Source organism: Syngnathus acus, chromosome 6 (genome assembly GCF_901709675.1).
Source record: "Syngnathus acus chromosome 6, fSynAcu1.2, whole genome shotgun sequence".
Lineage (NCBI taxonomy): Eukaryota > Metazoa > Chordata > Actinopteri > Syngnathiformes > Syngnathidae > Syngnathus > Syngnathus acus.
Window position 1 is genome coordinate 13943670 of NC_051092.1, and position 25345 is coordinate 13969014.

Below are 25345 nucleotides of genomic sequence, written 5' to 3' on the forward strand. Positions count from 1 at the left end.
CCATCATGTTACAGGACTTTAAAATCAGAAGCAAAGCACTGGAATATACATTTATTTTTTTCTAATCATTGGCAACAATTACATTCATGAAGGGGTTGATGTCCGTTGGCTTCGGTGTAAACAACAGGAAGCAATGCGGGCCGCCCTTTGTTTCCAAACATCATGACTCACTGATGAATCGCCATGCACAGGTTGGACTGCAGCCTACATCACGTCACCTTGATGGCGCCCCATAAGAAAAAAGCCAGCGGGCAGACAGGCTGGTGTACACGCTAGTGGAACAATGAATTTTGCCCATGACAGCATCAACAATCATTACCGGCACACCAAAGCATTTCCCCCACCTGAATAAGCATATTTCATCAACCCTGTGGGATTTGGCTGCCATTAATGAAGATTATTGCACCAGCACTGATTGGCAAAGTGCAACTAGAGATGCTAGATCTTTTGGCAAGTGGTCAAATATGAGGGAGAGTGTTTCAGTCTAATATGACTGCACTCACTGAGTGAAAAACTGTCATTAAACATTTCAGAAGGCATGGAGACATTAGATAAGATCGATATATGAGCAGGTGCTTCCTAGTTGAACTTCCTGCCTGGCTGATTATTTATTCAAAGAGACAGTGCAATGTCACAACACTGCTCAGTTAAAGAAAAAGTGTATCATGTTCCACTAGCGAGTGAGTTAAAAAAATTAAAAAAAGTAAAATATGATGTGACCATACACTGAGAAAAATGTCATTATTACAATAGAACTACTAAATAATAAAATAAAGGCTATCATCAGATACATAAATATTAGGTAAAGGGTGTGTGTATGCACGTGTGTGTGTGTGCATCCAGCAATGTATTTCAATAAGGCATGTCCATGACAACAGGGCCTCTCAGAGTCAGCATGCACCTAAACAGCTCTTAAACAGCCTGCATTAGTGCTTGCTAAAAGCCCAAAACAATTTCTATCAAATCAGAAGGCGTCTTTTAAAGTTAGCAGTGCTTTACAGAAAAATTAAGATGCCATTTCATAATTGTATATTTAAGTTGCTGCCGCATGCTGAAATCAAAAACATTTGCTTTCTTACTTCAAAAATCTTGACATAGTAATTGAATTTCATGTGCATCTATGAAAGTATTACAAATGGAAAAAGGAATTACTAGGAAAATAATATCAAGTCCTTGTAATGTACACAAGGGTAGACAGTTGATCTAAAGCGTTGTATTTCATTCATAAATTTATTAGGAGCAGGCATCAAACTCTCTGGATCATTCTTTTATTGGCTCTGATACTCCCACACCGGCGCAGCCCTCCCTCACGCAGATTCACCTGCCTATGGTTACCTGCAAAATTACCAATATTGGGTTTAACCCGCCTCTGTGCAGAGTTAGGCTTTAAATGATGGAGGAGGACTCTGATATAGGTCAATAAATTTCAGGTCAACAAATGCCCTGTTAGGGGTTAACACGCGTTTTGATGATGGCAAACAGCTAAACGAGGCTTCGGGCTCATAGATGTTCATTGATGTAAACATTGTCCTATTAGCTATCAGAACATGATCACAGTGTTGACATTTTTGCGTATGTGTGCCTGAGGCTGCGATGATCTGTACAGTAACAACAAATTGTAGTTGCAGCCTGCTTGCCTGCATGCATGCGTGCAAGCATTCAAAAGCAGCTCATTAAAGTCAATGGCTGTCATGCTCTGTGGCTCTTCAATGATATTTATACACATGAAAAATTGTCCCTTATTATTCTGCAAACATTTAAGTGGAGCCATTTTTATTTTTTTAATATATACTGGGATGACCACTCTATTTTTCTCTTATGGACATGGAAAATAAGATGACGATTTTGCATGTCTGTTGTATGTTACATTCATTCTCAGTTCATGAATAAATTAAAACTAATAGATTGAATTTCATCTATTGTTTTCTCTCCAAAGGTTCTGCAATTTAACAGCATAAGTTTAAGCGATGACAAGAATGAATTATTTACTGTACTCAGTGGTGTGCAATCAACTCAAGAAGTTCATAGTGTCCAGAAGATGCTTTTTAGAGAGATCAAGTTCTTCTATCGTTTAGATATTTACATGAAGTATAATAAGCAAGCATGGTAAAGTGATGGGATTGTCATGAACTTTAAGTCTAGGCATTAATGATACTTTTCTATCGACAATAGTCCGCCTATAATATCACTGACGTTGTCAATGATACAGTGTACAATGGCTACTGATAATACTGCTGAATACGTATAGTCAGTTGATAATTAAGAACGGCCATGTTTATTTGAAAACTGAGTGATAGCCAAGAATGTATTTGTTGATACACAAATTATGTCTATTCTTAATTATAACATAGGGAAAGTGACTTCAGTATTAAAAATATGTTACAAAATGCAAAAATCCATGGATTACAATTTCAAAGAGAAACAAAGTTCAATTCAGTAAAAACTATTAGCAACTTACCTGAGGAGCCATCAACATCCTGAGATACTTTCCCATCCATATGTCATCAATGAAAATCCTCCATCAGTAACTTTGTGATTGACACATGTACACCTTGTAAGGGCAGCATAATCTCACGAGGCTGCCGTTTCCCCTATAGTGCCGCACTTTGAGCTGCAAAATAACCTGGAACGCTGCAGCCAGCATGGAGGGGAGGAGTTTGAAGCGTTTGTTGGGTGAAATCAGCTCCAGCATTAAACTGTCAAGCTTGAGAATACTGATTTGATGGAGCTGCTTTATGGAGCATCACTCACCCTCTCAAAAGGCTTGGACGTCACTCTTCCATCTCTCAGCCAATTACAACAAGAGGACAATATATTTTCAAAAGTGGACTTGGGTTGGATTTAGTGGAATAAATCAACGTTTGCAAAGGTCATAACTTTGTTTCATTAGATTAATGCAATTGTATCTGATGGAAGTCCCACCAGCAGCAAAACATTAAGGACGCTGTCATTGGTACAGTATAGTATTAAAAAGAAAAAATGTTTGTGTCGTGAATATATGACATGATCCCATTGGCTTTCTTTTGCCAGTCAATCATAATTGTTGAGTAGCTGCCGTACAGTTAGTTTGCACTCCATTATTTCTGAGTGGTTGTCGTGCTGACCATTTTGTTCTTTCGCCACATGGTGGTGCTACTGCACAAGCAGTCGAGCTTAGACGTAAACCCGAGTTGTGTTTAAGATCATAATGTTAAAAAGCAATTCAATAATGAACTAATGAATTCACTCACACAACATTGGTAACAAATATTATTGACAATAAGCATGACAAATATATATATGCCACCCTTTTCTGAACAACATATTAACATTTTGTTCCATAACATATTGCTATCGAAAATGCCTCTATCGTATAGTTCTTGAATTTACCACTTTACACTGGGTTAAATTATATATGTCAACCGGTTAAACTGTCACCAAAGCTCATTAGGACGTCTAAAACTTCCAAATACCGTGGTCTCTAAACAAAATATGCGAAGAGAATATATTGACTGGCTGGGTTGCATACGTCACTGTCGGGGCTGTGCTTCGTAGTTATCGCTTTTTAGCTTGAATGCTAATGTTAGCCGAAGCTAACGTCATGCCCCAGCACGTAGCCTCGACAGCCTTTAAGAGTAGAAGCTGCTTCTTACTTCTCTTTTGACCACCGATTTCAGAGTCGTCTAGTTTGTAGTGCAGGAGTTAGTTGGTAGTTTTAGCAACGAAGCGCAAAGAAGATAGAAGTCGAAAACTCATTTTCAACGTTGCTTTTTGCTTGGGAGTACAGAATGGGGATGTGCTTACCCTGTCTTGGTGGGGCAGTTGACGACGCTGTTGACACTCCAGATCCAGTATGTAACTAAAAGAAATAACTTTTAACAATTGCTGTGCTATTAAATTGGCAAAGTAGTCCTCGAGATAATCTAGAAATCGTGTTAATGTTTACCGTTAGACTGACATGCTGGGCCAAGCCCGGTTAACCAAATTTGGGTTTGTTTACTTGTGAAGCTATACTTTTGTCGTGTTTCCAGGAGACAAGAAGGCGACAGTTGGCTGAAGCTGCAGAGAAAAGACAAAAAGAGGTAAAAATGTGTGTGTGGGAAAGAAACTCTTTGGCTCTTTCATACACAACGGACAGCTCTGCAATAAGCCCAGCTTCGTGTAGCTGTCATGTGACGTTTCAGTTTCACGACGGTCTTGGTGTTTTGGGCAACATGTAACACTATTAAGTGAAGACTTGTCTGGAAAAGACAAGACATTTTAAAGTTGCATGCAATTCTCAAAAGTACAGACCTGGTTATTCATTGAAATTTAGTTTTGCAACAGTGATTTGTTTCTTCAAAAGTCTCTAAGGTAAAATCATGTGTTCTAATTCGACACAAAAGTTTGGAAAGTTGAAATCAATGAAATGCAACTACTACGTCCAACAAAATGGATGCTACTTCTCGCAAATGTATTTGCTAACAAATGACTAAATGTTTGAGCCATCTCCATTATTGCATTGCTTTTCCATGCCGGGAGCCCCTGTTCACATGCTGGCTGTCGAGTTGGACCATATAGGGGGAAAAAATCCTCCCTTGTTGCACTTACGCATTTTTTTTACTGTGATGTGCGTGCACAGGCATTCTAAAGCAGCCACGCCGGCAGACTATCAGAGAAGATGTTTTATATTTTGCTCCAGAGTGTTCTGCTTAAAACAGGACTTTATATTTAAACTCAGCTGCCAAGAAACCTTAGTTTTACAGATATCAAGTCTGATGTCCCAGAAGAGCATGTGACAATAATGGTTACACCATGTTATTGACCCTTTATTTATGTATTTCAGGAGAGTATCATTTAGAACAGAGGCCACTTTTAGAAAATCTTTTTTTTTTTTCTGAACTACTAATCTTTTTACTGTTAAACAGACATGATGTGTGTATGGTGGAAAAGGGATTTGTTGCAGAGCTCTGTCATGTGTCTTGAAGTCAACTGATATATTTAAAAGAGAAAAAAAAAAGAAATTAAGATGGTCTTGAGTGAGCAATGTTTTACTGTCCAGAGAAGCCACTTGCGCATCCGTAAGACCCACACAAAAGCTGCCTTAAGGTAAGTAGACAAAAGGAGGTGACTCTGGATTGTCCCTTACCTCATCTGCCACGTCCTCTTTGGTCCCTCTAAGAGAAAGAGAGAGAAAAATAAGGCTCACTCTGGCACTGTGCGGAATAAATACTGCTAGCCTCACCCTTTCTACCATAAATCCAAATGCTGGATCTTAACCCACTCCCATATTGCAACACATCTTTTGTGTATAGTGTCTCTGAATGTCATACTTTTCTGGCAATAATACTGTTCGCCGCTTTGCTGGTTGCCATGCACCTTTATTGCTTAATTTGTTGTTGGTTTGCACAATAGCACGCTATTTGGACCCAACCCTAGCCCCGTGAATATATATTTCTCATTTTCTTCTTCAAAGCAACACCTGCAGTTTAATATTCTTGATTCTTTTTCAGACAGCACACAGGGGTGTTAAAAACCCAGAAGCGGTTGAAAGGAAAAGAAAAAAGCAAGAAGAGATTGAGAAACAGGCGATGAGTACATCCATGTCCAGCAGCAGTGGTGGCGGCTTGAGGGTAAGTCGATTTTGTGCCTGTTTTCATTGAGAATAACAATGTTTGGGCTGTATCAGTTTAGCTTTACGCTAACAAACATTACAAAGTGCCATAAACGGGCTGACAAACAGCATTGGTGTGATTCTTGAACACAAACGGTGGAGCAAACATGTAGACCGATATAAAAATACCCACAGGCATGTTTTCTTTATCCTCTGTAAAGAACAATTAAACACTAACACTGTTTGTGTTCGCTTTGCAGTGGCAGGTGGGCTGAACCTGCGAGACTCAAAAGGTCCAAAACCACAAAGTGGATCTCTGCGAGATATTTTGAACAGCTTTCCGTATCTATTTATGGTCTTTATTTTCATGATAGTTTGAGAGAAACGGCTCAAAGTGCTCAATGTTGATCCGTTAGATTTGATTGGGGCAGAAATGTCAAGAGCTTGTTGCCAAACTAGCTGGACAACCCAGTGGGTCTTACTAATTACAAGTTTCATCAACACAATAACTTGCATAACCATATTCACTGTACATTTTATTCTCCAAACATGATTTAGACTCATTCCACTGTTTGAAACCATGATAGGTTGGACTTTGTCATTCATTTTTGGTGAAAGCTGGAGTTTTTATCATCACATCCTTAAAATAAATGCATAAGTCATAATTTGACAAAATATATTTTGCCTCAAGCATTGTAAAGGCCAGCTCTGGTAAAATGGGCTACATCCTTAGCTACACAGATTGTTCAATTGTATCCCTAAAATGAGATTTATAATCAGTCTTTGATTCAGTTTTTTGTTTTCTGAAAAAATAAAAAAAAAAGACTTAGGCCATTATTTTAGGAAGGTGACTATACGTAAACAATGTTTCTAGAGAGTGTTATTTTTGAGTGTCAGGATTGCAAATAACATTACCAACTCCAGCTACATTTATGATGAACGCTAACACTACACTTCTGCATTTCATTTTGTGCACAATTTCATTTTGCTGCCATGAATTTCACATGTGGTAGCCACGTGCTTAACCTGCTGAATTTCTTACAAACTGCGTTGCCTGCCATATGTAACCGTTTATATTAAGCACAGTTGTATGTGTGTATACACTTGAATTATCAGCAAACTGCAATGTGAATATATAATCTAGTGAAGAACTGAAGGATTTATAATGAAGGTATTTAAGGTTGGGCTAAGTGCATTTCTCACTGCTATGACTTGATTTGTAAAGGCTTTCGGCTTTTGGTCGAAAAAATAATCAAGCCAATGTAATTTGCTACAATAAATTACCTTTCTGATATGACTATCTGGATTTTCTTTGCATATATTTATTGTATATTCAGAATATGAAATCTAAATTACCAGTGACACGCTGCAATGCGTCAAGTGTTGCTACCGAGGTCATGTCGGGTTTTTTGTTTCACCATTTTACTCACCTAGTCAGTCAGAAAAGACACTTATGGAAAATATTCCAAGTTGTAAAATCTAATCAGCATTTATTAATAAAAGGTTAACTTCATGTGCTCAGCTTTTCATCTTCAAAAGGAGAAAATAATGTTTTATTTCTTAACCTTTAGAGGGCAGCAAAGTAGAAGAAATAAAGCAGGTGCGGGGAAACAAAAATATAAAGTAGCTCACAATAGCGGTCCTCTTTTAATTGTTAATTTTATTCTTTTGAATCAGTAATGGGCTTAGTGCCAGCGTGCTATTAGCATAAATACATTAGCATGTGGCTATATATCATGTACTGCATTTGCTAATTCTATGCTAAAAAAATCACTTCTGTTACTCAAATGAGTCCATAAAACGAGAGTATATAAAATAATAATGGATAAACAACTAAATATATACAAATGAGGTTTCCATATCTTGTAGTAGTACTATGTATATGTAAACATGGGAGTGCTCTGAACAATGGATAACAAACCACTTTGGGCTTCGCTGTTTTTTTTTTCTTTTTCACTTTGTAAATCAACATTCACTTAAGCGTCACAGTTTTAATGTGGTACACATGTCAACTTTGTGTTAATGGGAAAAAAAATATTGAAAGTCCACTGGCATGGAATATAAACTGTATTTATCGGTTCAAAAAGTCCAATGAAGTTATAGATTTAGGCACATAACTAAAAGGAAAAATAATGTGGGGGAAAAAAAACTATCTTGGTTATAATATTATGAAATGAAATGTACACCATGTACAGCCAGTTGACTTTAAATGTCTACATGAACGTCTCGCACCTCCAGTCTTCATCATGGTGCAGTCTCCTGTGTTGACTTTTTGCTGCGGTGGTTGGCCGCCACCACCAGGTAGCTATCAGGCGTCAGGTCCTTGATGTTGAGGCCTTTTCCACCGACGGGGGACGTCTTCCCTTCCACGCGGGAGATTTGGAGCATGCGGCACGGGTCGTGCTTGAGCAAGTAGCTCTCGAATGTCTCCCATCCTCCTCCCACACGCACCATCACATGTTTGTTGTGCAGCATCTGAGCACACGTGAGCAGGATTAGATATATTAGGATTCTTGGCATTTCCCTGATTAGGGATTTGGCTTGAAGATGAGCATCACTTTGATGTTGTAGGTGATTGAATTGAGGCAGGGGAGCTTTGGGCCCCTCCAGACGTGCCTAATAAAATGGAGAGCAAGCGATGTGCTAAATGCAATAAGAAGAATCATCTCATGAAGAAATCGTACTGACTACAAGACAAAATAAAGAGAATAGACTGTACTAATAATTTCATGGAACACATTTTAGAATTTAGGTAACGTTTTCTACACTTCATGAAAATCTTGATGTTATTCGTTCTGCTCAGTATTTCTTCCAAATAGTGGCCCACTGCCATATCCAGGGTACATTTTCACGTTTGGTTACCATGGCAACATCGTAGAAGAGATAGAGGAGGAGACAAAAGCATTGTTCATGGCCTTCAAGGTTTGTGCGTCACTATGGAAGCATTTTCACCAACTACATCACATCATTACACCTACCTACAGCAAGCTGCTCTGCAAAATGTCCTCGGAATAAAGATTACACAAGTTATTATGAACATTTGTTTCCCAAAACAAACATGCTGAGCTTTCTTGTTACATTGAAAGTGAGACTGTCACCTCAGTCTGCGATATAAGACTTTGTTGCCCTGCAGCGGCGCAACATGCAGCATTTATAAGCTCCTTAAAAGAATCAATCGAGAGGCCATTGGCAGGGCGGTGCTTCCAATCAGCGGCAGCGGGCCTTCGGGCTTCGTGACTGTGGATTTAATGGAGCTGCGTGTCGCTGAGGCGTTTCAATCACGCCGCTTTGGGACACGTACCGCGAAGGACAGGGGTCCTCGGGGCGTATATTTGACAGCGTCTCTCACAAAGACTTCGGAGGTAGTGGAACTACAACCACCTCATTTATACTTGGAGTGGAGAGTGGCTTGCAGGCCTGACCTCCACATTATGGCAACCTAACCATTATATTTGCTTTTTTTTTTCATTATTATTATTAAAAGCAGCTGCTGGCTGTTCAACTGTCTGCAGAATTTTGATTAAAGCATCTTTAGTGAGTGCTGAGTGACATACAGAGGTCAAACTGTATAGCTTGCACTTTGTATAAATGGGACTACGCTCATTATATACATCCGAACACTAATTATATATATATATATTTGGAAAAGGCTGCCTTTTTAGAATAATAGCTTCCAGACGTATATAATAATTTTGAAATATCCAGAATATATGTGCATGTATAGAAATTATATTTTGTCTGGCCATGTATGTGAAGTCCTTAGAGGCAAGGCAAATTGATTCCAAGCTACATTAATAAAAGCGACTTTACATGTACGCTGGGGTGAATAAAGGCAGAGTAAGCTCTTCGCCACCTGTATCAAGATGAAGGTATTCAATCAGTCATACAAAAAGAAAATGACGAAACAGAGCTTACGCGACATGTCGAGCTCTTCTGGCAGTGAAGAGCAATATTAAATAAAGCCAAACATCCTCTTTAGCGCAAAAGTGTCAATTTGATTTGAGAAGCTGCTGCATGATAAGCTGACAGTAGAGGACAGCCAAGAGTGACTCATCTGTGCAGAGCCTCCGAGGTGTGACTTCAGGTAAAGAGGGTTGCCAAGTAACCATCACCCCAAGGGGACGGACAATGCATGAATCAAATCTTTACGAACTGAAGAATGCATCTCCTCTTTCTCCACTCGGGAGAAAGTTGAGTAACATTTCCTGGATGAGTAGTCGATCCTGACGGTCATTGAACACTATGTGATGAAATATTTTGAAAGGAATCATTTGGTCATCACCTTGGGGAATGCGTGGCTTTTATTTTGCCTTTATAGCCAATGAGTCACATTATGCTTGGCCGAGGATGGAAATTTATCCCAATAGCATTTCCAGTCAATGAGAACAGCAGGCTCTTTGCAAAATGGCCGACTTACATTCCAGAGTGTGCGTCACAGTATCACACTGTACACTCGTCGAGCAGCATAAAAAAAACAGCAGTACGTCGTACTTTTTGACAATGACACATACTCACTCGTATAAAGAGCGTTTTTTCCCCAACGCGGTATCGGCCTTGCGAATGCCTCTCCACGTGGAATTTATTGGGACATCTGCAGGGAGGGTCGTCAGCAATATGTCTTACCTGTCAAACACGTAACACACACACACACACGTGTTATTCATATTTGCCTTTTCGAGGCCAAAACATACAAGTGGTGACTTACAGCATCGTCCAGCAGCTTCCCAGTGCTCTTCTTGCTCGAGGTGACTTTGGGAAGAGTCGGCGACGGGGTGGGTGACAATGAGGGTGATGGAGGGAGGGGTTGAACTGGGGATGCTGGAGATGGAGGAGGTAGAGGTGCTTTCTCTTCCTGTTCGATCTCTTTCTCCAGTTTGATAAGGCCGGGGGGCTCCACGTTGTACCTGTGCGGGGGCAAAGAACAAAATAACTATTTTTGTAAAGACTCACATGATAGTGAATTGAAGGGTACCTGGATGCGATCCGGCCTAACTCTAACAGGCAGAGGCAGACTTCTCGTGGCTGCTTATGAAGAACTACAGAAGAAAAAAAAACCAGTTAATTTGTGGTCGTCAGACTGACTAACAGTAACACGCAGTGAATGAAGATGAATTAAAAGTGCTAACTGGAAAGTGAGAAGCATGGTGGGGTCAAAAAAAAACAACAATTTGTCAAAGTGCTCTATTATGAAAGTGACCTTATGTAAGAACATAAAGGATGAGAGTGATAGTGTAGCGGCAGCAGCATCGTTTTTAGTTTTGTTTTGCTGACAGGGTGGTTTTTTTTTGTGTGTAATCTACGGTTAAGGTGAGCTAGCAGTCATGTTGAGGAGGCACACCACGCCATGTGACTCACACCACAGCAAAACATCACACACGCTACATCCATGGCACGGTAGCAAACCTTTTTGTTGTTCAACTGACAAATTCCTTTCGGGGAATGAAGGGGGGGGGGGGGGGAGAAAGAGACAGTTGTCAGCTGCTCAGTGTTATGAGGACGTTCACTGAGCGGTTGGCTCAATAAGTGTGAAGCGTGGCCTTCCAAAATGATTAGCGACGCTCCAGCGGCTATTGGGAAAGAAATGATGATTGCGTGAATATTCGTGGAATTTATGATACTTCAAGGCTCACATTTACATCTGATTGTGTTTCATCACACACGTCGAACAGGAAAGAGAACTGTGCCTACTCTAGGTTGAGGAAAACATTTCCATAGTGTTGCCCTACTTTCCTGACACTCTTCTTCTGCCCGTGCTTTTGTTTGTACGTTCAATTCATTTACGCTATAAGGAGTAAGCATGTCAGAATTTTTTTTTTTATATTATTTTTGATATTTATGAACCTAAAAATTTAATTCTGGCAAAAATATTCTTTGTTTTGGTCAGTCTTTTGATCTCTTTCTTTAATCTTGTAAACAAGACAATTTATATTTAAAAAAATTAAAACTAGTGATGAAACTAAACCCTGATTCATGCTAGTTTAAAAAATACTAATAATTCATGATCATATTGCTTTAATGTGGTCATTTTAAACACAGAAATGTTTGGTTTTGAGGCGATATAATCATCGTGTTTCCTTTTGAGAAATATTTTTCACATGAGTTTCTGCTCACTGGTACAAGCAAAGCCATTTAAGCATCCACTCACCTAAACCCTCAGATTCAAACAAACACGTTTCCCCCACTCCAACCTCACGACACCAAGACAGAAAGTTGGCTGTGTTGTCCCGGGCAAAGAAAGAGCCAGACGGCGCAGTCCGCCGGCATGGAATCCTCCGGTAAGGAATAACCTAGTTAACACATGAACAGGTGAGCAGATGATTAGAAAATCCAAATCAAAAAGATCATTCATGGAACCCCCACGGCAACTGGTGCAACATCAACATGTACTAAAACCCTTCTCGCCACCATTTCCTTCTCCATCTGCTTCGAGGCTCTTGTTTCAGACCAGGATGGGGAACCTTTTTTCACACAGATCAATATGGGAGATGGCGGGCCAGAATAGTGCGGCTACGTTACTGGGCTCGCTATGATTGGAGATCAGATGACATGCTCATGGCCCACATCCCCCACGTCGTCTCTTTGGGGAGATTTATTCGCCTTACTGTGGTTTTATACAGGATATGTGCTATGAGAAAAGGTGCGATGACATCATGCTGGAAATATGCAGTCTTTGCGGGTATTTTTCTTTTCTGTCCAGGCTCTCCTTGAGATGTTTTTGTCTGGAGAACGTTACTGTCTACCGTATGTTAATGTTCAATTGCTTTCCTGCCAAGAGCAGTTAAAGGGGAAGTCAAGTCAAACATTTTCTTTATGTTAAAATGTTCTATGCTGCTCTACTAGTCTGAACATGTTTTTGATTCATTTTGCATTTGTGGAATATGAATTAATTAGCAAAATCCACCAGTTTTTATCCATCTTAGGGGGCAGCCATTTTGCCACTGTCAACTGAAAAGGATGACAAATTAACGACCAATTGTGGCTCAGCTTGTAAACGTCACATGACCAAACTCAAACAATAGACGAGCCTTGATTGGTCACCTGAGCTCGAACAACTGTGATGTCACTTTCAGTTGACACAAAGTGACAAAATGGCCGCCCCCCCTGATATGGAAAGCATTTTACTGCTTAATTCACATTCAGTTTGTCTGTTTAAGTTAATTTTCAGCTTCGCAGAGAATAGTATCGAATGGTCTAGTATTGAATCATTCTTGAAATCCAAAAGCAGAAAATAAATTTTCTTCCTCCGACTGCATTCTTATCCAGATTCTCCCCGAAATCAAACAGATTTTTGCTCACTATAAGTACCTCTCCATACCAAGAGTGCAGTTTTGGTGTACCTCTGCAGACTCAAGGTGATCAAACAACATCACTCACTCTGGTGTTTCCTGGAGGTAGGCATATTCCCAAGCACTTCTACCTTCACATCTGCACATACTCAACCTCCAACCCCTGAGACAGCAATAAAATCCACAAGATAATGACGTGGTTGCATTGAGCGTACCCCACAGTGGTGATATGACAAGAAAGACATATCATCCATTTTTCATAAAATGGAAGCAATACACATGGGGAGGATGGCGAGACAGCAACCGCAAAAAAGTACTTTATCATCTCTGCTGGAATCACTTAGTCCCACAAAACATGGGATTTAGAAAGCATCTTGAACACACTTGGACATTTGCTTACGTGTGTTGACGTATTACATTTAAGTCCACAATGAGCTGATGAAGCATCATTCGACTTAACTGGAACCTTAGGAGTGCCATTTGTAGGAGGCTTGGCTGATGTTATTCATTCTTCATGCCTCATTGCTCTCGGTGCGATAGCAATAAAAAGCACTCACTATGATACAGTATGCTCTCTGTGCAACAACTTCATACAAACTTTGGAAATCAACTTTTTTAGCAGGAGCTTCTGTCGTCCCACGCTCTTGACCTCAAACATTTCCTCACATCTGTGCTGGGATCAGGAGACGCACCGTCATCAGCACAACCACGGCCCCACTGCAGACATCAACAAGTCGTGCCGAAGCGCCAACAAAGAAGTCTTGTGCTTCCCATTTGCCCTCCAAACAGAAACTCGAGCTGGTCATTTTTGTTTTTTTCTCCCTCAGACAGAAGCGTGTAATCACTCTAGCGCGACATGTCTGGTCAAATATCAACACTGACTAACATGCATCGGGTATTATTTTAAATCATTTTGGATGGATCCCCTTAAGTAGGCAATTATTGCTTGCTATTGAATCATTTACAGATATCCACTGTTTTCCTATGAGCATATGGACATTTATTAAGCAAGAGGTTCAACAAAAGAAGCTTCTATTGATCATATTGAGTGAAACTTAATAGTATCATATATTTGACGTTGGAATTACGAGGGTCGACAAAACGTTACTGCTACTGCCCAGCGACCGGTCTTGAATCAATTAGATAGCGCTAACTCATGACATGTGTGAGGAGGGTTAATTTGTCAGCTCAACGAAGAGCAACAGGTTTGCAATGTAGATGTAAAAAGCATCACAAATCTGGATTTCAACAGAATTGATCCTAATCTTGTTTCCTGTCTCACTCAAGTCTTTAACATCTCTGTTAGCATTTAGCAGACTAATGTAATAATAGTGACAGTGCCCCAATTTTGACTACCTTTCTATTGTTGAGAGCAGACAGGTCTCCACTATTTTGCCTGAACTTTTCCTGCAGCGTCTCAGCCAGCTGGCACAGGAGGAAGCCGTTGTCCAAGCGTTCCATGAAGCTCTCAGCGGTGATTTCCAGGCCTGATCAAGGGACACACAAATGAAAAATTAGGGGGAATCCAGCACGGGAAATTCATCATAAATATGTGAAGGAGATTGTGATGCAAGAAACGACTCTGGAGACGCCACGCCTGGTTGAGCCTGGCTTGTGCGGCTCTGCAGTTCTTCATTATGTTGCTACTTGTAAAAAGGTGTTTCATTAGGAGGGTGGCTAAAAACAAAGGTCATAGTTCAAATGTGTACCTGTACAGTTAACCTGCACACTAAGTAGAGCTAGAGCAGATTAGCAATCAAAATATGGTGTCCAATTAACTGACTCCCAGTGGTTCATTCTTTCTCAGTGAGATCATCGTGAAATAGGAGGTGGTGGCAAGGAGGGGTGCCTGTGGAAAGAAACCGGAGATTTTTTTTTTTTTTCTTCATCCCTTTCTGTTTCTTATAGCAGGGAAGTCTGGGGGTTCACAGCATTTAATGAGTTCCAAATGTTGTATTGCGCCCAGAAAAAGAGATTGCAAATCTTGAGAAATACTCAGTGAGCTCCCGACTTACAGTATACGCACATGCTCCCTTCAAGTCCTGCTGTGTGAGGACAATTTATTCCAGATAGACTTCGAAGTATTTCATTTTGGCTCCTCCGTCCTATAAATGCCTCTGCCTCCCATTACCACATGACTCATCAATACAAGCGAGTGTCCTCCTCCCACTCAAACGGTAGACTTTTCGCCATATTTCTCCTCCCACCTACACTCTGCTTACCATAACAGCCCCTTCAGGAGCTTTAAACGCGCTCAACCTCGAGAAGACAGCTGAAACTAATATTACTATTTATGTATTTGATCGCAACATTAATGACTAATATCCATCCATCCATCGATCTATCTATCCATCTATCTATCTATCCATCTATAGCTAGCTCACTATCTAGCTAAATAGCTAGCTAGCTCACTATCTAGTTATGTAGCTATCTTAGCTACAGCCACTGTAATGATTTTAAAAAGCTAACATGTTATGTTCAGAAATTATTTTTATAAAATGGAAAAAATGTGTACCGTATTTTCCGCCCTAAAAGGCGCACCGGGTTATAAGGCGCACCTTCAATGAACGGCCCATTTTAAAACTTTGTCCATATATAAGGCGCACCGGCTTATAAGGCGCATAAATAGAAGCTATACTGCATCAAACTGAGGTTGACTAGGGTTGCGGTATGCATCCACTAGCCAATAACCAACGAGCCCTCTATAAACAATCGCGTTTCTCAAACGATCTCCTATAAAATGATCAGAACTGACTAAAGTTCGATCTAACGCATTGGTACTACTTACCTATGTTTCCCTTCCATATCGATCCGTAGATTTACTCGAAACATTAACAGAGCAGCCTATTTTGACATGAAATAGCCTGGTACGTATAGCAGCTATCGCAATAGCATTAGCCATCCGCAAAGTCTCACGAGCCTCAGCGAAGTGTAAACAATCGCGTTTCTCAAACGATCTCCTATAAAATGATCGGAACTGACTAAAGTTCGATCCAACGCATTGGTACTACTTACGTATGTTTCCCTTCCATATCGATCCGTAGATTTACTCGAAACATTAACAGAGCAGCCTATTTTGACATGAAATAGCCTGGTACGTATAGCAGCTATCGCAATAGCATTAGCCATCCGCAAAGTCTCACGAGCCTCACCTCGCAATCTCCCATGAGCCTCAGCAAAGTGTAAACAATCGCGTTTCTCAAACGATCTCCTATAAAATGATCGGAACTGACTAAAGTTCGATCCAACGCATTTGTACTACTTACCTATGTTTCCCTTCCATATCGATCCGTAGATTTACTCGAAACATTAACAGAGCAGCCTATTTTGACATGAAATAGCCTGGTACGTATAGCAGCTATCGCAATAGCATTAGCCATCCGCAAAGTCTCACGAGCCTCACCTCGCAATCTCCCATGAGCCTCAGCAAAGTGTAAACAATCGCGTTTCTCAAACGATCTCCTATAAAATGATCGGAACTGACTAAAGTTCGATCTAACGCATTGGTACTACTTACCTATGTTTCCCTTCCATATCGATCCGTAGATTTACTCGAAACATTAACAGAGCAGCCTATTTTGACATGAAATAGCCTGGTACGTATAGCAGCTATCGTTATAGCATTGGCCATCCGCAAAGTCTCACGAGCCTCAGCTCGCAATCTCCCATGAGCCTCAGCAAAGTGTAAACAATCGCGTTTCTCAAACGATCTCCTATAAAATGATCGGAACTGACTAAAGTTCGATCTAACGCATTGGTACTACTTACCTATGTTTCCCTTCCATATCGATCCGTAGATTTACTCGAAACATTAACAGAGCAGCCTATTTTTAAATGAAATAGCCTCGCGGGTACAACAGCTATTCGGTGACGCCCCCTGACTACAGTTGCCGTAATGTTGGGAAGCGATGCGACCTTGTAATTTACTAGTCGTACTAAAACATACTGAAACATTTTGGCAGAGCACTGTGTACAACCAGTATGGATCAACAAATTCATCAGTTGATCCATATATAAGGCGCACTGGCCTATAAGGCGCACTGTCGGCTTTTGAGAAAATTTTAGGTTTTTAGGTGCGCCTTTTAGGGCGGAAAATACGGTACTTACTATACTTATAATTTTTGTATTTTTGCAATGGTGCCACTTTTTATTCATTCTTTTTGCTCAAGGGCTTTTCCCTGTTTTAGATCAGTCATTTTACTATTTATACATAGTGTGGTTCTTACTGGTGAGAGAAAACAACAACTTTGCAGTCTTCCCATACTTACTATGTTAGACATAAACGTGACAGCAATTAACATTTTCATGTCTCATATAAGACACAAACCCAGTTTACTCATCGTTTCTCAAGCCTACTCGTATTGTTTACTATAAGCACATGGCAGATTTAAATCACATTAGAGCCACTATGTTATTCATGCTTTTGTTCTGTCAGTGCATTGCTGTTTAACAGAGAACACGCAGTGATTTATTAGACAATAGCAAGCCTGCTGCTGCTCTTCCACGACTCCTTACCACAGGTGCGGCATTCTCCCTGAGCTGTAATGATGCCCATTGTTCAATTAAGGCAAATCTATAGGAGCTTATGTAGGACTCGTGCAAGATTGGTGGTTCAGCTTTACTTAAATTTAAAGTACCGTATTTTCCTTATATTGCCTTATATATAAGGCGCACCTAAAAACCTCAAATTTTCTCAAAAGCCGACAGTGCGCCTTATAGTCCGGTGCGCCTTATATATGGACCAAATTCCTAAATTTAAACTTTCCCGAAGCATTGTGTCATGAAATCAATCATAAGTGGCCCGCTGAAGACTATGAATCAAAAAGACTGTGGATCATTATTTTGTGATTATAAAGTAATTTGTTGCGTCTGAAGTTGAAATAAAAAAGATAAAATGGAGAATGATTTGATTTGGATCAAAAATCTGACATGATGCATTAATGGTGCGCCTTATAGTCCAGTGCGCCTTATATAAGGACAAAGTTTTAAAATGGGCCATTCAGTGAAGGTGCGCCTTATAGTCCGGTGCGCCTTATAGCCCGGAAAATACGGTAATACAACTTAACAGTTGATTTAAGGCTTTTTGAAGGTGAGCTATTTTTAATTCAATTAACTTTGTATCCTAGAATTTACACATAACCTGATAGTGACTGGTGGGGTGGTTAGTGTGCACGCTCACCAAGCATATTGGTGAGCCAGAGGGCGAGGTCTTCCTTCATAGGCAACAAGCTGGCTTCATGTCGACTGGCCAACCACTGGTGGTACTGTTGCATGTCTGTCAGGCCGGGGCTGCTCGGATGTTTGGGACTTAGGGAGCTGCACATGGTTTCCTATGGATAACCTAGAGCAGTGAGAGACAGAAGACAGGACGCATGAACATCTGGAAAGGAAACTTCCAGCCTGTCCGTTTGCTTGGATTCTTTTGACTTTATTCTATTTTTTTAGCAATAGTCATGCCATTACATACAATAAAATAGTAACCATAACACATAATACATTTCACACAGTGAGTCTCAATGGCCCAATTATATGATTGGATCTCATTAGATTGTTACTAATGAAATGGCACGTGTCATGTAAAATAAAGCTGAACGAGATTTTAACATGTGATTTGTGGGTGAAAAGTTGTGATCTAACAGCTGACATTCTGGGTTGTAATTCCCACAAAGAAAACAACAGACAAAAGACTTTATCCTATGGGCCAAATAGCGGTTTGGTTTTTAGTACATCTGATGACATCAATGACATAAAAGAAGCACATTAACGCAGCTGGACTCATTTTGCTTGGATAGAAGGAAACCGAAAAAGCGTCTTGCATTCAGTCCACCGTGTGTAGTTTAAGTCACTTCAAGATACTCAACAAGGCAGCAGGCCTTATTAATGCGGCCTGGCGAGGGACTGCACTTGCCATCAATATTCAAAGCCATATTTAACTGCTCCTCTGCGCCTGTAATGTGATTTCCTTCACTAAACGCAACCTTCCAATATCCACCTTTGCCAAGTGTTGAAAATCTTTCACATTCTACTCCACAGGCGCTCAGGCTTCAAGTCGGGAATTCCACCATTAAGACTGCTGGCTTGGAGTAGGAGGAGGAGGTAGCGCGGCTGTGCAGACATGATGACATTGTAAGGAATACGGAGCATGTTTGATTGAAGAATAACAGAAGAAACCGAAGCAGAAGAAAAGGCTCTAAAGATCTTTTTCCCAAGTTGCTAAGGAAACAGTATGAATTAGACAAATATGACTGGTGTGCACCATTTACAAAAAAAGAAGGGACTCCATCTGATCAAAGTCAGCAAGGCAGTGGATGAAACTGGCAGCAACTGGCTGGGCACAAAAAATAATTTGATCAAGTCTGATGATCGACATTACTACACGGCCACGAGCTGACACAAATTGACCTTGTGACATTATTTTGTACTAAATTACACAGGATATTTGTTCACTATACTGTTTAGTACATTGATTGCTATTGTTGGAGATATTGTGAGTCGAAGCACATAACCTTAACTGTTGGTGACCCCACCGTGTAAAAAGATTAAAAAAATGCTACTGACCTCACAATAGTGTCATTTGACATACTGTAGCTCGTTTGATTTGTCTTCATTTAACTCAAAAGCTGCATTGTTCTTCAGAAATGTGACTCAACATCTCATTGAGGTTTGAGCCACATCTTCCTGGGGAAATATCTTTAAAAGAAACAACCAATTGTTGTTCTGGCCTGGCACCACGCTGTTGCCTGACCTCCTCAAGAGCAGGTCAAAAAACATACCCAACCTTGCTAGACTCTTTTGTACGCATACATCCTACTAAACCTGCCAGCTACAGCTTCCCAGAGTCAGATTCCAGATCCAGATGTTGACTCGGGATTAGGAACAGAAGACCTGCACAATACTGCTCAAATATATAAAGATATAAATGTAAACATTTCTCAGAATAGAGGCCTTGTGACTGCCATGAAAGGAACATAATATATAGTGGCTAGCTGTAGATTGCTGCGGGAATAGCAAACGGATGGGAACTTCAGCAACTGAATCAATTACAAAAAAAAAAAAACAAGAGTGTCTGTGTTGTTCTAATCCTTCCTTTTTGAGATCTGGAGCAAGATTTGTCAACAGGGGCAAAAGTTCAGTGTTGTTTACATGTAAACGTTACGTGTGCCGTGTATCAAATTGTACCACCTGTTATATTTAACAGTCAACAAGCTGAACTTGCAATAAGTGTTTCGCCCACAAGCCATAAAACCTCATCTGGGATCATGTGCCAGTTTAGCCTGTGTTCATTCAGTTTGAAACAGGATACATCAGGCCTTTACTAAACCATGTGCTTCACATACACTGTCAATAAATAACATTTAAGTTCATAAAACATATGGATGACTTCATGTGGAAATTCCTGCACCGCACATGATTTATTGCTGTGCCTGAATTCAGTTGAATAGATTTGCAGCGGATTAACTGCTACACTTTACAACTGCAATTGGCATTAAAAACATCTCTATTCACCACCAGTTGCTAAATATCAAAAAGCCACATCAGATAATCCGCCAGTCGGGATGCAGGCTTAAGGGTGATGAGTCATGACACAAATTCAAGAGTCAACTATTTAATTAAAAACATCCCAACAGCTATAGAACCTCTAACTAAATATCAATTATCGGCTTTTAGCTGTCATTAAGTAACAATTTATTTCATCCTAACAGTTGCTAAATTCAAACAAGTTGTGAACAGAAGACAAAGAGTGCATGAAGTGTCCAAGAAGGCAGTTTATCATCAGTGCTCACCTTTCAGAGTTCAGCTGCTGGGAGCTCACCTTCCTCTCACTCGTCCTTTGAGCTGCGTGTTTCTACTTTTCATGCTTTAAACTGCCGTGCACCCTCCTACAGGTTACTCAACAGACTGGACCAGACCAGAGAGCTCTGCACAACGAGCTGTCTACACACACGCTCACACAGTTGATGGGAGGGAAGTTTGATCTCCCCACCTCCCCCTCACTAACAGGCGGTCTCATTATGCCATATCTGGATTACATTCAATAAAACAGTTCGATAAAGTAGCCCATGCTCATTGTGCCATTTCATTTGTGTCATGACCAGATAAATTGTGGAGACTTTTTATTTAACAAATAACACACACTTTGCCATTGTACAGTGAAAATATTGACTATAATTTCAAAAAAAAAAAAAACTTTCAGCAAATGACTCCCAGGTATTTAACTATATCAAATTTACCCTTTCGTGGGATTTGTGTTACTCATGTATTTAAGAACTAACAATACAGTACCAATCGAATGCAGTAAGAGCGGCATTTATTTTTGGAAGTTTATACGTCACCTCTTTTGCGCATGCGCACAACAGTTCCAGCGGCACATTCAAAACAAGTTAAAGGCTAAAGTGGCGAAAGGAGCGTGAGTTTAATAGTTTATGTAGTCTATACTGTGAACTAATGATGTATTTCGCGCAGACATGTGTGTATTTAATAGCAGAAATGTTTTTAAAGCGTGTGGGATTTACGCGACGTTCGAACTCACCATGGTATCATTGCAGCTAGCCCGTTCGTGCTAGCTCGCGCGTAGCTTCGGCGTTGGTCGTCATAAGGAGAACATTTCGGGGATAACTCTGACGTCCTCCGTGGAAGTCGGAGCACCTAGGCTGCTCGCCGGTATTCCTGTGCCCGCCAAGAGCGCCGCATGGAGGCAGCGCTGAAGAACTTATCCAGTACGGTCGAGTTGCTGGCGGTTGCGGCGCGGAGTAGTGACGTGCGTCTGTGGGAGCGAAAGTCTGTTTCTCGGGCTTTCCACTGGGCCTTCTACTGCGAGCACCTTGTCTCCAAGTTCCACCAAAAACCCCAAATAAGAGGGATTATGGAGTTGCAACTGCAGCAAACTAATAGCACGTTGCGAGCTGTCTTTGCTGACTACACTGAGCTCTCTTTAATGGACCTGTCACAATGCCAGCACCTGTTGCTTACAGGACTGCTGAGTAACCCTCATTTGCCCCTCTCCATCATGAAGATACTCTTTGACTCCACAAAACCGGCTCATGTCATACCAGGAGAGTATCAGGATGTCACTGGACTTTGCAGTCGCATCATTCAATGCAAATCTGCTCAAAAAATCTTCAGTCCACTCACGGGTCAGTCGGGCGCCGGTGCCGAGGTGCAGGCTGCCATGTTGATGGAAAGCCTTCACGCCTTGCTGAGCCGAGGCGGCGAAGCCTGCCGGGCACAGTGTTTTCTTGACTCAGTCCTCCAGGGATGCAAAGAAGCAGAACATTTGTGTCTGGTCCTCGCTGACGCTATGCTGACTGCAGAAAACGCACATTCACAAACTGCCTCAGTGGATTTTCTCCAGGATTGGCTCCAGCAAAAACACAGCCTGCTTCAACAAATGTGCCTCACACTGCCTACATCTCTTCTTAAGGACCTGGCCAAAGAGCATCCCAAATTTAGGGACATGTACGGTGGTGTACTTAAAAAGTGGGTTGCAGATATGGAGTACTGCATAGATGATGGCGAATGGGTGCAAAGCAGCACAAGTCCCAAAGTGTCTTTGCGGGAAGTGACTGAGCGTTTTGTGATCTTGTTCAAAGTATGTCCCGCTCTGAAGAGCACTGTAGAAAGAGAACTGAATGATTTGAGGATATCCGATGGAGACTTTGATGTCAGAGGACTAAGTGTGTGGGGAGATCTCCTGGCAGAAATACACAAGTGTCACCCATAGCTTGAGCAATAGTTTCACAAATGTTGTCAAGGTTGTCTGCTTATTTATTTTAAAATATTAGCCACCGATCTGCATTTTTTACCCTCCTCTGTAAAATGTTTAAAATGAGTTTAGAGAATAGGAAAATTAAACCAGATTTTAAAAAAAAATAAACAAAAAACAGTGCTCAATTTTTTTTTAAAGAATCCAATGGAGTATTCTGCATTGACAGAGTCCACTTCCAATAAGGTGTTGTGCAATACAAGCGTGATTGGTTCTGTGCTGTTCAAGTGACTTGAATACTAATTCACATGACTGCTTCTGGGCTACAGCACCTCTGTGGCAAGGGATCAATTAGGCACATCCTGTGTGTTCAATCAAAGAGCTGCACAAAACCCGGTATGCGCTGCACCGCGGATTAGAGGCCCCGACATGGCGTGCATGCAAACGCCAACACAGCCACGGCTCGTTTAACACGCCATGAAAGCAATTCACGCAGTGACAGACAAGGGTCACCGAGTAACGGCCGGCGTGTACACAAGCAATTTATTTCCGAGGCAGGAGGAACATATGTGGCAGACAAAAGGGGGAAGCCACCATGATTAAACGGGGTCTCACCTGCTCCTCTGTTGTAAAAACATGCAAATGTTCCCAATTGGATTTTTGTCATGTGGATGCAGCAAACAAAAGGTCACTGGTAATTCTGCAGAGCAAATGGCAATTTACACGTTACCTGGGAGCGTCTTTTTTTTGTTTTACAGCCTCACACGTGATGCGCAGCGGGAATGTAGTCATGGTGATGAGTAATGTCAGCCCCCAGATACAAAGAAATACACCTCAAATGATATGAAATGGTTCCAAGCAATTTAGATTTTTTTTTTTCACTTGAGGTTTTTGAAAAGTGAAAGTAGTCTCGCAGCATCAACTGCATCTCAAACACCCTGGTGACTGGGAATATTTTGTCACAAATTTCATGAGCTTTTTTTTAACCAAAATCAAAAATACAAAAATTTAGTATTTTTTTTAACTGACAATTGTACTTTTTTTTTTTTTAAAATTGCTTGTTCATGCAATATGTTGAAACATGATTACCTCTGTCTATTTGTTGCACTTCACATTTATCAATCTTGTGTATCAAAATAAACACATGCCATTTTTGTCCAATGAAAATTTTGCCACTTGCTGAAAATGATGTCACAGTTGCTCCTTCTGCTTTTGGTCATGTGACATTCTCAATCTGAGCCGTGATTTGTCGTTACCTGAGCCCTCAGCAACTGCGATGTCGTTTTTAGTCAACAGCAAACCAAGTGACTGCCCCATTTTTAAAAATTAAATGATTTCCCTAATTTAATGAGCTTCAATACCATAGCTGATAATGATGCCCACTCTTGATGATTGTGTTACGTTTGCATCAGTTAACTTCGTTTAGAGGAAGGAAATATTGCTTGTTATTTGATTATTCCTAATGAACTGTCCTCAGAGAAAAGCTCTTTCTACCCCCTCCCGCCCCTTATGTGGTTCTGTGACAGCGTGTGGCAATAAACGGCAGGGAGACAAGTGGAGGGTGTTGTGCTTGCTGAGGGATAGCATTCATTAAAGGTCTACTCCAGCCCCCATCTGGTGCTTTGAATAGGGGCGGGTTGGCTGGGGGGGCTGGTGCGGGTTTAGAGCCCTCCCTTGGCACGTGCCTAAGCCGCTCCGACGTTGGCCTTGTCTTGCCCCCGCAGTGACAGATCACAAAAATGGGTGTGAGGAGGCCACGCTTCACACCTGTGTCCCACGCTCAGAAGCATTAAGCAAGTCTTATTTTCCTTTACACAGTTACTGGAGAATTTTTTTAAGGAATATTTCTGCAAAGTACCCATCAGACTGTCCAGTAAGCTGTGCTGCGCTTGCAGAAGCGCAGTTGGTGCATAAAAAAAACACGACTATCCATTTTGAGATGTTTCATTGTAATTTGTTGCATTTCATGCAATCTGAATAATTATTTGACTCTAATATATTTTTGTAATTTTTTAGGTTGAACAAATGTAAGGGTATCTTCCAAAATGTCAACTTTGACGGGAATACTTCATACGGTAAGTAATGTCGTGCATTCTAAGCCATTGTGTATGGGCAGGTTGTCAATATTTTCTTGTCAGTCCGCTCCATAAAAATAAGAAGATTTTGCTGCTTTATTCATATTCCATAAACTTTTTTTCATGAATCAGAATGCCTTGTTTAGACTCGGGGGGCACATACAATATTGCAAATAAAATCTGTCGATTGACTTCCCCTTTAAACACCAAAATGTTAGCGTTCGTTGGACACAAGAATATTATTCCAAAACAAAATATAAATTGTACTGATTTTTTTCCTGTGTAGCCTTACTACTGTCCCTTTTTTAGATGCACAACACATTTCTTTCAACATTTTATCCACATTGTGATCAGAAGTTCTTCACCAGCACAAAGGCTATCTTGTAAAAAATCTTATCAGCCTCTCATCCCTTTGTCTTGGCGTGTGCGATACCAATATGAACACACACTGCAGAGAAGAGCATAGCACTATCAAACTGTCACCCTAACGTGATATGGGGGAGGGGAAGTGGATCAACTTGTGATAGATGAGCTTACATACAAACTACGGGATCTGAGCCAGGAAGAAAATTAACACATTGGATGCCTCAGTGTCCGGGAGGAAAAAAAAAAGTCGAGCTGGTCTCAAAGAAAACCTTCATCAAACGCTCCCTACTGCATTATGGCTCTCCTGTTTGCTCACTATAAATGTTTCAGTAGGACGAGAAAG

At 40.8% G+C, this 25345-nt stretch overlaps 4 protein-coding genes across 8 annotated transcripts in view; 2 read left to right on the forward strand and 2 right to left on the reverse strand.

Annotated features, from left to right (window-relative positions):
- Window positions 1-3280, reverse strand: part of ano3 (anoctamin 3) — a 28509-nt gene extending 25229 nt beyond the window's left edge. For 2 of the 4 annotated variants that reach the window (XM_037253511.1, XM_037253510.1), the window contains exon 1: window positions 2459-3280. In XM_037253511.1, coding sequence (XP_037109406.1) covers window positions 2459-2498 — 40 coding nt within the window. In that variant the 5' untranslated portion in view covers window positions 2499-3280. Of the gene's footprint in view, window positions 1-82 lie in introns of all 4 variants that reach the window. The other 2 variants (XM_037253509.1, XM_037253512.1) reach the window with 2 other exon arrangements.
- Window positions 3281-3554: 274 nt separating this feature from the next.
- On the forward strand, window positions 3555-6869 carry LOC119124100 (small VCP interacting protein). Its single transcript, XM_037253779.1, has 4 exons — window positions 3555-3830; window positions 4011-4061; window positions 5472-5591; window positions 5833-6869. Exons 1-4 carry the CDS (start codon window positions 3768-3770, stop codon window positions 5845-5847), a joined length of 249 nt encoding a protein of 82 aa, XP_037109674.1. The 5' UTR covers window positions 3555-3767; the 3' UTR covers window positions 5848-6869.
- Window positions 6870-7035: 166 nt separating this feature from the next.
- Window positions 7036-21472, reverse strand: LOC119124061 (growth arrest-specific protein 2). 2 transcript variants are annotated; one of them, XM_037253700.1, is made up of 8 exons: window positions 21389-21472; window positions 18038-18199; window positions 14215-14345; window positions 11718-11859; window positions 10545-10608; window positions 10278-10476; window positions 10088-10195; window positions 7036-8047 (listed from the first exon to the last, which is right to left on the reverse strand). In XM_037253700.1, the coding sequence occupies exons 2-8, from the start codon at window positions 18180-18182 to the stop codon at window positions 7817-7819; spliced, it is 1020 nt and encodes a 339-aa protein (XP_037109595.1). In that variant the 5' UTR covers window positions 18183-18199; window positions 21389-21472; the 3' UTR covers window positions 7036-7816. The 2 variants fall into 2 exon arrangements, with proteins under 2 accessions (XP_037109595.1, XP_037109594.1); XM_037253699.1 differs by lacking the exon at window positions 21389-21472 and adding an exon at window positions 20643-20797.
- Window positions 21473-21527: 55 nt separating this feature from the next.
- On the forward strand, window positions 21528-24434 carry fancf (FA complementation group F). The gene has a single exon (XM_037253698.1). The coding sequence runs from the start codon at window positions 21548-21550 to the stop codon at window positions 22577-22579; it is 1032 nt and encodes a 343-aa protein (XP_037109593.1). The 5' UTR covers window positions 21528-21547; the 3' UTR covers window positions 22580-24434.
- The last annotated feature ends 911 nt before the right edge of the window (window positions 24435-25345 follow it).

Excerpts from the sequence above, each read along its gene's own strand:
- LOC119124100 (XM_037253779.1), top strand. The coding sequence starts at position 3,768 with ATGGGGATGTGCTTACCCTGTCTTGGTGGGGCAGTTGACGACGCTGTT. Across the intron at positions 3,831-4,010 it reads CTGTTGACACTCCAGATCCA|GAGACAAGAAGGCGACAGTT; the intron begins GTATGTAACTAA and ends TCGTGTTTCCAG. Across the intron at positions 4,062-5,471 it reads CAGAGAAAAGACAAAAAGAG|ACAGCACACAGGGGTGTTAA; the intron begins GTAAAAATGTGT and ends ATTCTTTTTCAG.
- LOC119124061 (XM_037253700.1), bottom strand. The coding sequence starts at position 18,182 with ATGTGCAGCTCCCTAAGTCCCAAACATCCGAGCAGCCCCGGCCTGACA. Across the intron at positions 14,346-18,037 it reads CTGGCTCACCAATATGCTTG|GCCTGGAAATCACCGCTGAG; the intron begins GTGAGCGTGCAC and ends TCCCTTGATCAG. Across the intron at positions 10,609-11,717 it reads GTTTGAATCTGAGGGTTTAG|TTCTTCATAAGCAGCCACGA; the intron begins GTGAGTGGATGC and ends TTTCTTCTGTAG.
- fancf (XM_037253698.1), top strand. The coding sequence starts at position 21,548 with ATGGAGGCAGCGCTGAAGAACTTATCCAGTACGGTCGAGTTGCTGGCG.